General features: G+C 31.8%; 1 protein-coding gene across 6 annotated transcripts; it reads right to left on the reverse strand.

Annotated features, from left to right (window-relative positions):
* Window positions 1–6,746: 6,746 nt before the first annotated feature.
* On the reverse strand, window positions 6,747–11,155 carry LOC112750320 (putative formin-like protein 15b). 6 transcript variants are annotated; one of them, XM_025798992.3, is made up of 11 exons: window positions 10,846–11,155; window positions 10,518–10,665; window positions 9,034–9,134; window positions 8,827–8,942; window positions 8,286–8,394; window positions 8,154–8,204; window positions 7,998–8,079; window positions 7,706–7,800; window positions 7,558–7,629; window positions 7,237–7,312; window positions 6,747–7,152 (listed from the first exon to the last, which is right to left on the reverse strand). In XM_025798992.3, exons 5-10 carry the CDS (start codon window positions 8,349–8,351, stop codon window positions 7,259–7,261), a joined length of 420 nt encoding a protein of 139 aa, XP_025654777.1. In that variant the 5' UTR covers window positions 8,352–8,394; window positions 8,827–8,942; window positions 9,034–9,134; window positions 10,518–10,665; window positions 10,846–11,155; the 3' UTR covers window positions 6,747–7,152; window positions 7,237–7,258. The 6 variants fall into 6 exon arrangements, with proteins under 6 accessions (XP_025654777.1, XP_025654775.1, XP_025654774.1 ...); XM_025798990.3 differs by having other exon boundaries at window positions 8,731–8,942; XM_025798989.2 differs by having other exon boundaries at window positions 8,286–8,496; window positions 8,731–8,942.
* Window positions 11,156–14,172: the final 3,017 nt, after the last annotated feature.

Consider the following 14,172-nt stretch of genomic DNA (forward strand, 5'->3'; position numbering starts at 1 on the left):
ACAGGGACTATGTTGGTCATTACAAAAAAATATCAGAATAACGAGATCAATTTTAGCAACAAACAACATCAGTTGCTAATAGTGATCAATTGATTTTTTTATACCAAAAAAGGTTGGTCTCTAAATTGGTCGCTAATTTTTAATTTCTAGTACTGGGTACCTTACTTTAGAAATTTTAAATGTACGAATCAAGCATTTCATTAACTTTTCTAACAATTCCAAACAACAACAATAATAAAATTTTAAGAAAGAATTTTACTAAAGAAGAATGCTGGTTAAGAAAGTATAAGAATTTTGAAAATTATTTTTTACTTTGTATTTTTAAAAAATGATATTCTTAATTAGTATTTCAAGACATTTATACGTAAGACCATTTTAAAAAATTTGAAGCATCAAGCTACACATTAATTTTTTTTTTAAGAAATCAATTTCATGCAAGAGTATAGTTAGGAGGGTTGTTGACTTGAGTAGACCCAAAAACTCAAGGTTTAAAGTGTTGTGATAACATCAAAATAGTCAAAGTGGATGCCCATTGATATGGGCGGCTAATTTGGTTCTCGATACTGAATTACTCAACTTCTCAAGGCAAACCAAAGTTAATGAAATTGAAAATGTAAAACTTCCTTTGCCTATAAATAGAGAAGCAACTGAGGAACAAAACACACGAACAATCAATACAAATTCTCTCTCTCTCTTATACTGCTAACACACTCTTCTCTCTCTTTTATATATATATAATTTCTATTATATTGAGATATTAATTGTGGTACTAGAGTCTTCTATGTCTACTTCTTTATTTATATTTACCATATCTTAGTTATTTATTTCACAACACGTTATCAGCACGAGACTCAAATCAAATTTTAGGAAGACTCGGGTAACAAATTTTTAATATGTCGAAACTCTCTCATCTTGAATTTAATGCTCTTGATATATCTGGAAACAACTATTTATCATGGATATTAGATGCTAAAATCCATCTTGATTCAATGGATCTTGGAGATACCATTAAGGCTGTAAATAATACATCCTATAAGGATCAAGCCAAAGCCATGATTTTTCTTCGTCGTCATCTTGACGAAGGATTGAAAAATGAATATCTCACATTAAAAGATCATGCAGATATGTGGAAAGACCTTGAAGAAAGGTATAATCATCAAAAGACGGTGATACTTCCTCAAGCCCGATATGAATGGACGCACTTACGTCTACAGGATTTTAAATCCATAAATGAATATAATTCAACAATGTTTCGAATCACCTCACGAATGAAATTCTGTGGTGAAAAGATAACTGATAATGATATGTTGGAGAAAACTTTCTCAACCTTCCAAGCCTCGAATGTGCTCCTGCAACAGCAGTATCGAGAAAAGGGATTTAAAAAATATTTTGAGCTAATTTCTTGCCTTCTTGTTGTTGAACGCAACAATGAGTTATTCTTAAAAAATCACGAAGCGCGCCCAGCTGGCGCCGCGCTATTTCCTGAAGTAAATGCAGCGAATCATTACCCCAGAAGAGGTAAATGGCAATGTTTTAGTAACAAGAAAAATTATGGAAGAAAAAGGAATTATGTTCACAAGAGAGGATCGCACCAGAAGTAGGATAAAGAAAGAAACTCTGGGCAAAATAAATTGACAGAGGATAAGTGTTTCCGTTGTGGTGGAAAGGGCCATTGGTCGCATACCTGTCGTACCCCAAGGCACCTAGTCGATCTTTATCAAGCATCACTTAAAAAGGATGACAAAGGAAAGGAAACAAATTTTGTTTCAAATGATGTTGAAAATTCCACCACTCATTATGATGTATCTGATTTCTTTAAAGATCCTAAAGGAAATATTGGTCATTTGATCAATGATGGAATAGTTTAATATGTGAGATTGTTAAGTATTCATGTAAATAAATAATGTAAGAAACTTATTGTTAAGTTTTACTTTCTATGTATTTAAGTTTCAAATATGATGTATATAAATAATAAAAAATTAATGTTTATGTTTAAGAATTTTTGAAATCATGTGTAATAATAATAATAATAGTGATAATAATAAAATTTTAGTATATGACATTATGTATAGTGTTTCTTAGAAAAATAATTCCAATCAAGAATTCAATTTAACTGTGCATGTCTTACTACTCATTTTGTTATTATTTATCTTTGAAGAAAATGGAAAAGATATGTAATGAAGATGTATGCCTTGCGGATAGTGCAAGTTCGCACACCATTCTCAAAAGTGATATATATTTTACCCATCTTGTGCCAAAAGAAGAATATGTTAATACTATTATTGGCTTAGACAATGTGATAGATGGCTCCGGAAGAGCTATAATTTTGTTTCCCGGAGGAACAAAATTTATAATAAATAATACACTATTGTCTACTAAGTATCTAAGAAACTTATTGAGTTTCAAAGATATTCGCTGAAATGGATATCATATTGAGACTATGAATGAAGGAAGTCATGAGTACTTATGTATCACAACTCATGATTCAAATAAAAAGGTTATATTAGAAAAGTTACCCTCACTTTCATCTGGGTTATATTATACCAAATTAGTGCAATTGAATCACATGCGATTGTAAACCAGAAGTTTACAATCCCAAATGAATTTATAACTTGGAACGACCGATTGGGTCATCCGAGAACAACCATGATGCGGAGAATTATTGAAAACTCCCATGGACATTCACTAAAGAACCAGAAGATTTTTAAATCTAGTGAATTTTGTTGTGCTGCATGTTCTCAGGGAAAGTTAATTTTAAGGCCATCACCAGTAAAGATTGGATTTGAGTCCCCTGAATTCCTAAAAAGGATTCAAGGTGATATATGTGGACCTATTCATCCACCATGTGGATCTTTTAGATATTTTATGGTCCAGATAGACACATCTTCGAGATGGTCACATGTGTGCTTATTGTCTTCTCGCAACCTGGCGTTTGCGAGATTACTTGTTCAAATTATTCGATTAAAAGCACAATTTCCAGAAAATCCAATCAAAGTAATTCGTCTTGATAATGCTGGTGAATTTACTTCCCAAGCTTTTGATATTTATTATATGGCTAATGGAATAAGTGTTGAATATCCAGTAGCTCATGTTCACACACAAAATGGGTTAGCAGAATCACTTATTAAATGCCTCCAATTAATCGCTAGACCCTTACTTATGAGAACAAATCTCCCAACTTTGTTTTGGGGGCATGCTATTTTACATACCACGGCACTTATTCGTTTGAGGCCAACGAGTTACCATTAGTTCTCTCCTATGCAATTAGCTTTTGGCCAGCAGCCAAATATTTTCCATTTAAGAATATTCGGGTGTGCGACATATGTTCCTATTGCACCACCTAATAGCACCAAAATGGGACCCCAAAGAAAATTGGGGATATATGTTGGATATGATTCTCCTTCTATAGTAAGGTATCTTGAGATACAAACTGGAAATGTATTTAAATCCCGGTTTGCATATTGTCATTTTGATGAATCAAAATTTCTAACATTAGGGGGAGAGAATAAGCTTCCTGAAAAGGAACTTAATTGGAATGCATTATCGTAGATGCATTTAGATCTTCGATCAGGGCAATATGAACTAGAAGCTCAAAAGATTATATATTTGCAAGGAATAGCAAATGAATTGCCTGATGCATTTTCTGATACAAAGAGGATAACCAAATCTTATATACCAGCGGAAAATGCCCTAATTCGAATTGAGGTCCCAGTCGGACAAATAGCCACTGAAACAAATTCACGCCAGAAGCGTGGCAGGCCTGTCGGTTATAAAGACAAAAATTCTCGAAAAAGAAAAGAGGTAAATACTATTCCTGTTGAAAAAGGCATAGTAAAGATACCTCCAGTTGTCCAGAATTCTAATATAATTTTAATGCCAGAAGACGTTCAAGTACCTGAAAATTGTGAAAATGACGAGATCTCAATAAATTATGTCTTTACAGGAGAGAAATGGGACCGAAATAAGACAATTGTCAATGAAATATTTGCATATAATGTGGCATTGAATATTATGCATGAAAATAAGGATCTTGAGCCAAGATTAGTCGAAGAATGTTAACAAAGGAATGATTGGCCAAAATAGAAAGAAGTCATGAAGGCTGAGTTAGACTCACTTCCAAAACGTGAAGTCTTTGGACCTGTAGTTTGTACACCAGAAGATGTAAAACCTGTTGGATACCGATGGGTATTTGTGAGTAAACAAAATGAGAAAAATGAAGTTCTACACTACAAAGCTCGACTTGTAGCACAAGGTTTTTCACAAAGACCCGGTATAGATTATAAAAAAACATATTCTCCTGTAGTGGATGCAATAACCTTGCGTTATTTGGTCAGTTTATCCGCATATCATAAATTACATATGCATTTAATGGATGTGGTAACAGCCTACTTATACGACTCATTATATATATATATATATATATATATATATATATATATATATATATATATGAAAGTCCCTGAAGAATTAAAGATATCTAAACCATCCAATGAATATTCGCAAGGGTTATACTCAATAAAATTGCAAAGATCTTTATATGATCTAAAGCAATCTAGACGAATGTGGTATAATCATCTTACTGAGTATCTGGCCAAAAATGGATTTAAGAATGATGATATCTGCCCGTGTGTTTTCATAAAGAAATCTGCATCTGGATTCATTATAATTACCGTGTATGTTGATGATTTAAATATCATTGGAACTCCTGAAGAGATTCCAACAATTATAAAAACTCTAAAAGAAGAGTTTGAGATGAAAGATCTTGGAAAGACTAAATTTTGTCTCGTCCTGTAAATCGAGCATAAAAAAAGGGATCTTTATTCATCAAACAACATACACAAAGAAGATCTTGAAAAGATTTTATATGGATAAGTCACATCTCTTGAGTACCCCAATGATCGTAAGGTCTTTGGACATGGAAAAGGATCAATTCCGTCCTAAAGAAGAAAATGAAGATATCATTGGTCCTGAAGTACCATATCTTAGTGCCATTGGAGCGCTAATGTATCTTGCTAATAATACACGGCCCGATATATCATTTGCTGTGAATTTACTAGCAAGATATAGTTCCTCTCCAACCAGAAGACATTGGAGTGGAATTAAACAAATCTTTCGATATCTTCATGGAATGGTTGACATGGGATTGTTTTATTTATATGGATCCTAGTCACAACTAGTTGGCTATGCAGATGCTAGATACTTGTCTGATCCACATAAAGGAATATCTCAAACAGGATACATGTTCACATATGGTGGTACAGCTATATCATGGAGGTCCACGAAACAGAAAATTGCAGTAACATCCTCTAATCATGCTAAAATACTAGCGATTTATGAAGCAAGTTGCGAGTGTTTTTGGCTCAGGAGTTTGATCCAATATATTCTGTCATCATGTGGACTAATTGATCATAAGATAGCTCCAATTGTCCTATTTGAAGATAATACAGCATGCATTGCTCAACTTAAGGGTGGATACATTAAAAGAGATAGAACAAAGCATATTTCTCTCAAATTCTTCTTCACTCATGATCTTCAAAATCAAGGAACAATTGATGTCCAACAGATCCGTTCAAGTGACAATCTGGCAGATTTATTCACAAAGTCACTTCCAAAATTCTCCTTTGAAAGATTGGTACATGAGATTGGGAAGAGGGGAAGACTGTACCCTTTTTTCCTTGGTTAGATTTTTTCCTATTGGATTTTTCTTGACAAGGTTTTTAATGAGGCAGTCCTCATCACAAAGGATATTGTACTCTTTTTCCTTCACTAAAGTTTTTTCCCATTGGGTTTTTTCTGTAGTAAGATTTTAACAAGGCATAAACCTAAATGGGCATCCAAGGGGGAGTGTTGCGATAACATCAAAATGGTCAAAGTGGATGCCCATTAATATGGGCAGCTGATTTGGTTCTCGACTGAATTACTCAACTTCTCAAGGCAAACCAAAGTTATGAAATTGAAAATGTAAAACTTCCTTTACCTATAAATATAATAGAGAAGCAACTAAGGAACAAACTACACAAACAATCAATAAAAATTCTCTCTCTTTCTTATACTACTAACACACTCTTCTCTCTCTTTTATATACGCTACTATATATATATATATATATTGAGATATTAATTGTGGTACTAGAGTCTTCTATTTCTACTTCTTTACACTACAAAAAAAAAACACCTATTCAGGTACACTTGAAAAGTGTAGCTAAAAGTGAAAAAAATGATGCCTTAAGCTACGGCTACGCTTTTTGGGATACGGCTACGCTTTTTAGGGTGATTCCTATTCGGCCGTTGCCTATTTTCAAAGGCTACGCTTTTGACGTTTGGGAATACGGTGCGCTTTTCAAGTTATGTTGTCCAGGACCAAAGGCTACACTTTTCAGCTTCTATTTTTACTAGAATAGGCTACGCTTTTCAACACTACTGCATCACGTGTAAAGCATAGCCACATTGTATACCATGGCTACTTTTCATAAATGTAGCCTTAGGTCCCTCATTTTTTTTTTGTATACTATAGCTACTGTATATAAATGTAGCCTTAGGTCTCGTTTATTATTATTATTATTATTATAAAATATTTTAATAATTATTAATACAACATAATATTTAATACTATAATTACATATATAATAATTCTACATTTTTAATTAAATGAGTTAAATATTATAAAATAAAAATAAATACATAATTATACTAAATAATTTTTTTAAATAATCAAAATTATCTGTAACCAAAATATATTTATAATAATGATCCAAAAGTACTAAAATGATATTAATTTTAAATATTCATACATCTCATATTAAAATAAGCATAGCCATATCAAAATAACTATGATATCACTTAGAATTTACTACTAATACTCTACAAAAATATAACCCCTATCTCACTTGCAGGTATCACCTCTGGTCTTATTCGCTTCTCGAACTCATTGTCCGGAGGAGGAATCGCTTCTCGAGCTCATTGTCAATTCATTGAGATAAAACAACAACTTCCCGAGTAGCTAGCTATTAAGATATTGATCATACAGCTGATTTTGCAGGAGTGCTATTCTCTCCATCCTTCTTTGTGACTGGGTTAGATTTCTCTCTCTCGCTTTTTTCAGCTGCTTGGGCATCGCTCCTTGTATCATTCTTTGCACCAGTACCATCTTTTCCTGCATCATCCTACCAAATCAATGAATACAAGTATGTAACCAATAATCCTAGATTATTCTTTGAACCACTAGATGTGAACGAACCTTAGTCTCATTAGTCTTTGTATTATCCTTTCCACTGACTTTGCCTTCCTGGAATAGATTCAGCACCTGACACAGGCTGCACGGATCCAATATCAGTGATGAGAAGGAAGAGCTTAAACAACCATTGATCAGTAGTAGCATACTTCTAAAGTGTGAGTTAACTTTTAATTCATGTCACACACATATCATTGCAAGAATTCAGAGGAGGAGATATGTGCTCAGTTTTACAGGGGAACAAAGTGAAACAGAACCAATAAACCAACCAAACTAGCAACTAGCAGTTGAATAATTTTCTTTTTCCAACCAAGCATAAATCATCACCTTAGTTGCAGCTTCCAGGCTTACAAGGTCTAAGTGGAAGTCAAGCAGTCCAGGTGACCTATCAGCTTGAACCTAGAGCCAAAATAGCAAAATGGAAAGAAGGTAAGTGATCAAATGATATATTCCTTTAGTGCAATTGTTATTATACCTTGCAAAGATAGTGCATCAATGTCATCTTATTGTTAGAAGCATGAGTGTCAGTAAGTTTTAAAAGACTATCCAACTTGAATCCAATTGCGGATCCTACATAAATTAAATAAATAAATAGTAATCCATAAACTGTAAGTTTATGTTAGACAAGATCTAACAGAATCAAATTAAATTTTAATTGCTGAAAAATTAAGGGCCTGTGATTATCCAAACATAGAAAATTGAGAGAGCTAGAACGAAGTCCCAGGGAATGATAAGGACATTAACATTTAAAAGAAAAAAGTACATACCCCTAGTTGTTCCTTGATTTAATGTATTACCCAAAAAAAGAATTTTCTTCATGATCTCCTTCAGCTTGACAGACTTTCGGACCTATTCCCAAGAGAAAATGCAAGAGGTCCAAGAAATGCCAATAACACAGTTTGTTAGTTTCATGCACAATGTACCTCTTCACAAGCAGAGTTCACAGCGTTTAAACTCTTCTTAAATTCTGTAACCTGCAAAAAGAAGAAAGCATAACTGAATCAAAAGTTCAAATCCACAAAACATATAGAAAAATATAGCAAGCACCACCATACCTGAGACAGAAATTGAATCTTGAAAGAGAATACTCTTAACTTTGACTCTACTCGTGGCACCTTCATCAGCTCTAAAAATTCATAGCACACACAATCTTCTGGCTTCTATCTGCATTAAGAAGAATAATTGAGAATCGAAGATCCCACTATTACAAATCTCAATCCAACTATTCTACTCGATAAATAGTCAATTATTAATCCAAGAGACAACCTGCACAACAGACACAAAGAAAACAAAGATGAAACTGCAGAATTTTTTTCTACTATTCAGTTCATAATCAGAAAAGAAACTAGCTTGAAATAGGTGTGAAGAACAATTTTAATCAAGGCTGACAGCATTTGTTTCCACTGTAACTTTGTTAAGAAAGGAAGTGAAATTTCTAATCTTGCCTCAACAGAAACTAATATTATATTGAATTATAAGCCAAATTATGAAGATCATTACCCAAAGTTCCATTCAGAACATATGTAGGGACCAATTCGGAGATTAACTTAAAGTCCAGCTTGCTGCACTACCTTGATGAACTTAACTAAGTCGTACCTATTTGAAAAGTGAATTACTTTTCCTGGAGAAGGTTCATGGCCATTCCAAAACACATAGGTTTGAATAACATCCAACCCTCCCTATTTAGCTTTTTGAATAAGCTCTGGCCACATCTACATGCATTTCCCCCATCAATGAACAATGAGAAAATACAATTAAAAAGAATGATTAATAAAATAAAAACATAATTAAGAAAGAAAGTACCTGAGGTGTGCTTCTGGGGTAGTGTATAGAACCAGAAAACAGAATTTTTTTCTGCCCATTAACAACAATTGCTTTGTGATCATATGTAATAGAAGCTGTCACTGCATAAACCCAGTACAAACATAACACCATCACACAAAGCTTCTTCCCACTCATCACCAAACTTTCCATTTTCTCTTCTCTTATCAACACATTCAAACTAAAAACTAAACTTGAAAAGCTGTTTTTTTTTTTCCATTTTTTTTTAGATTGAGAGGCTTTAACTATGGCTGGTGAAGGAGGTGGTGAAACTTAGAAGCTCCCAAATTGTTTATATACGTTTGAAGATCCAAAGCTATGGGACCTATATCCCTCCTTCCTTCCTTCTAAGGTACTGGACCCCACACGCAACTGCTACTTATACATTCTTAGATAGAGTGACATCAAATTAAGTAGTACAATCCTTGTTCTCTTTAATAGACATTGAGTAAAGCAAAATAAAAAGATAGTAATTATTTGGATATATAGAAAACTAAAATTGGGTATACAAACTAATAAAATGATAAAAAAAATTAAATTATGAAGGGTTTAAGTTTGGCAAGAAACTCATGCTTCTCACGGTGGTTTATAATTTCAAACCGATCTCATTAACCGCGTGAAAAATACTCTTATTATTACTAATTAAGAAGGCCCAAAGTTTGATTTAGTGGCTTTATTAGTTCACTGAGGAATTTTCTTCACTCTTGCACACCAAGAGCCTGGCTGTTCTCAAGAAACAGGTAGGTAAATGAGCATTGGAATTTGGAATCGGTAGCAGCAAGTCTTATTAATGAATATGAGATTTGATATTAAAATTTTTAATTGTAGTTGATAAGAAGAAAGATGGTTAAAAGTGCCAAAAAAAAGCATAAAGCAGAAAGCCAACAAATCAGAAATCTATGGGAATCTGCAGGCTGTGTTTATAGAAATGGATAGCACTCAAGATATAAGCATAAGCCTTCAAACCTTGTCCCAATTGAAGAATAGCTAAGTTCATATTATTCATCTTGAATTATGATTTTTCACAGAACCATTCAGTGGCCAAAGAACTAGCTGAATTAAAAGAGATTGTCCTAAATGGTGAAGATAAAGGAGAAAACAAGGAGAGTACATTTGATCTTGAGAAACACATTGATGCATATCCACTAGTCAGGTACCTGATTTTCAGTCTATTTTCAATTTCAGTTTATCGATTGTATCTATAGTGTTTTTACTATAGAATCCATTATTATCTTAATCTCTTTTGCTTGTTAGAATCTTCTTCCCTATCTATACAGCCGGCACATTTCAGTACTTATTGTTGCTGGTTATTTAACCTCATTTATGAAGAATATAATGTTTTAAAGAACTGTCTTCTTTATGAGCATTTATAAAAAAATCTTATATCACACCAAGGCACGAAAGCTTTAAAGGAATGCTTGTTTCTGTTTTTACTAAGCTTCTAGTTTAGGTTTCAGGAACATTACCTGAGATGGATGAAACATTTTTCAAAAGAATTGTTCTTGTGATTGCTTCGTCTTGCCAACCCCACCTTAGCTTTATTCTTGTTCTTGTTCTTGTGATTACTTCCTGCAGTCTTAGCTCTTAATGATGGTCCTCTCCTGTCATCAGTTTCTGAACATTTGGTACCAACAGTATCAATCATCATAGAAGTTACAATAAAATTCTTAAAAGGAGAAATGAGGGTACGAGAGTTCACTCGCGCCGCAACTTACCCAAACTCCCAAATTGAAAACCCTAAAGTCGGAATCCTAACCCTCGGGAATTTTAGAACAAAATGGGGTGAATACATACCTTCTCCACCACGATGGTGAGCGACGGGATCAGAGGACGATGCTGACGACCGATGTGAGCACGCCGCGAAGACGACTGATGGCTCTCGAGTGGTTAGCGTCGAGTGGGGAAGAGGAGCGGTGAGTGTGGAAGAGGAGTGGCGACACTGATGGTTCTCGAGTAGTGGATGGTGCGACGGCAGAACGTAGTTGAGGTTTGATTAGATAAGTGACGAAGTGTTGGTGGTGACGAGTTGGGGCTCTCGAGTGAAGCACTTCTGTTACGTTTTGTGTTGGTGTATTGGTGAAAATGAAAAAAAAAAAAAAAAAAAGACCCAATTTGGTCCTTCAATTTGGTCCTTGTCCATTTTCACAAAAGACAGTCCAAAAAAAAGGACACTTCGACCCTCAACCTTTTTATTTTGGGACAATATAGTCTCTCTATTAAAAAATTCATTAAATAATAATAAAAATTTGGTTTGTGGGAGTTTTATTTGTATTTTATGGGGAGTTTTAAACCTCCACAAAAATCTTTTCAACAATATAACAAATTACTACCATTATCTTTTTCATCCTCATTATTATCATTCCTACTTCTATTATTTTTATTGTGTAACCATACTTTATCATCATCATTATCTCCTCTACCGTCATCATTACCAATACCAATATTATCAACATTAAAGTTCTCTTCTTTCATTTGTTATTCGATGTTATTTTTTTCCTTTAAAAGGTATTGTACTATAATTATTTTTTTTTGTGGCATCATTTTTATCAATGGTTTTTCTTCACTTAACCACCATTGATGAAGAAATTTTTTAAAAACAAAGTTATTAATAGTTTGTGGAGGTTTAAAACCTCCACAAAATACAAATAAAACCCCACAAAACTAATTTTTATTATTATTTAATGAATTTTTTAACAGAGGGACTGTATTATCCCAAAATAAAAAGGTTGAGGGTCGAAGTGTCCCTTTATTTTGGACAGGGATCGCTTTGTCCTTCGTGAAAATGGACAAGGACCGAATTGGGTGTTTACTCAAAAAAAGAATTACCAAGTTTTGAGGGATTTAGTAGTCTTACATAGATTAGACAGCGCTTTAGAAGCGCACCCAAAACGTAATAAATGGGTTATTTTTTAAAAACATTTTTTTTGGTGTAAAAAGTGTCTCCATAGCTATTTAGATAAAGGCTACGCTTTATAAGTGATATTTAAAATATTTAAGGAGACACTTTTAAAGTGATGCCTCAATAGTGTTTCCTATTCTCTTATAAAAAGACACCTTACAAAAAAACGTAGACTACACTTTACAGATATAGCTTAAAAAAATGTAGTTGAATGAGTATTTTTCTTGTAGTGTTATTTATATTTACCATATCTTAATTATTTATTTCACAACATAAATTTTTTTTTTTAAGAAAAAATCATATTCATATTTTGAGTCGGTGCCTTTTTTTGGAACTTGGCTCAACTTGGCTTGGAAATATATCATTTTTGAAAGAATAAATAAAAAAAAAAAACTTAGAGAAACTATCCAAAAAGAGCTGATAAAAATAATTATAAAAGATAAAAACGACAAAAAATTTTCAAAAGATAGATTAAAAAATTAAATTGATAAAAATAATCAAACAGCAAACCTCTTTAAATCTTCATTATATATAAGAAAAGTAGAAATATATAGGTAACAAAAACGTCAAGTTTGTTAGAAGTTTCAACCAATGATTGTTAAAAACATTAAAGGTTTTAATAAAAGGAAGGGCAAAATTGAAATTGTTTGAAAATGTCGAAGACAAAAGTAATTAAAACGGTTTAAAGTTTTGAGAGCAAAATTAAAAATTTCTTTAAAATGTTGGAGGCATTTTTTCATACTTTTTTCTTGTTTAATACTATGTTAATTTCAGTTTTTTTTCCGTTGCTTAGACTATACAGCATTTTGTCTATATTTCCTTTGGTGATTTAATTTTATTTTGTTTGTTTGCTTTTCCTTTTATTTTTTGTACAGAGTTTTTGATGCATATCGACTTATTTATTTATATATCACTATTATAATTTAATCCTCAGAACAACTTATCATAAATTATTTATTCAATTTTCATTATTTTTTTCAGTTCTAATCTAAGCAGAATGATTGGTATTCTGCTAATATTTTTGGTCCAAATCGAAAAGGAACATGGAATTCTTGTTTGTAAGAAAATATATCCAGAGACAATGATATGTCAAGGAACTAAGTATATATAACATTAAGGATTCAAAGTTTAATATTTTAAAATAATTAATAATAAATAGATAAGAGTGATAACAACTAATAATATTATTTTTATTAATATATATATTTTTTATGTAATTTTTATACAACAAATCTAATATATGAAAAAGATAACAAAAAATAAAAAAAAATTAAACGTTCTATGTCAATTATCCAAAAAATAACGAGACTTTTAATAAAAAAAAAAATCTATCAATTCAAGCTAGCAACTAATAAAAAGATTAGTAATTTAACATGTTACGTAACTATGCTCCATTAATTTTAAAAAGAAATTATTGACAAAAGGACTAACCAGACTTATAAAATTAAAAATCAAGGAACGGAATTTTTTTATTAAAAGCTAGTAATTCTTCGAAAAAATTGTCTGAATCATAATGAATATTCACTCTGAATTATTTCTCTATCATATATTATTGCACAATAGATCTGTATGGTATTTTTAACAAATAAAATAATTATACATTTTACCAATCTTACACATAGTTAAAATTTAAATAAAAATAAGCTTTTACAACACACATAAAATATATTCTAGGCCAATGAGTAATAGTTCAAATGGCATAGACTCCCCATACTCAATTAAGAGGTTGCGGGTTCGAGTCTCCTATCTTTTCAAATTTTAAGCCAATGAATAATAGCTCAAATGGCATAGTCTCCCCATACTCAATTAAGAGGTTGCGTGTTCGAGTCTCCTATTTTTGGTAAAAAAATATATATATTCTAGAATCACATAAGTATTTTTGACGTTTTATACTTTTATGAAAATGGAAATTATACGATAAATAATTATTTATATTCTTATTTATTATATTAATTTTAGATAAATTTTATGTCAATTTTTTTAATATTTTTTATAAAATAGAATATACGCTTATTTTAATAATTCAGTCAATAGTTAATAATAAATGAGTTTTATGTGAATTATGATATTCAATTTAAATTAAATATACTTAAGACTTAACGTAATCCTAATAATATAATATGCTAATGATTTTTCTAAATTAGAGTGAAAAGATTGAAACGATATATATTTTATTTAATTTTTATAAATAAAAATTAAAAATTAGTAATATTTTTCAATTT

The sequence above is a fragment of the Arachis hypogaea genome, chromosome 15 (genome assembly GCF_003086295.3).
Source record: "Arachis hypogaea cultivar Tifrunner chromosome 15, arahy.Tifrunner.gnm2.J5K5, whole genome shotgun sequence".
In the NCBI taxonomy this organism is placed as follows: domain Eukaryota; kingdom Viridiplantae; phylum Streptophyta; class Magnoliopsida; order Fabales; family Fabaceae; genus Arachis; species Arachis hypogaea.

Bases quoted from the DNA above. Each gene is read 5' to 3' on its own strand.
- LOC112750320 (XM_025798992.3), bottom strand. From the start codon at position 8,351: ATGAAGGTGCCACGAGTAGAGTCAAAGTTAAGAGTATTCTCTTTCAAG. The intron at 8,205-8,285 runs GTATGGTGGTGC...TTCTTTTTGCAG, and splicing joins AGATTCAATTTCTGTCTCAG to GTTACAGAATTTAAGAAGAG. The intron at 8,080-8,153 runs GTACATTGTGCA...TCTTGGGAATAG, and splicing joins TGAACTCTGCTTGTGAAGAG to GTCCGAAAGTCTGTCAAGCT.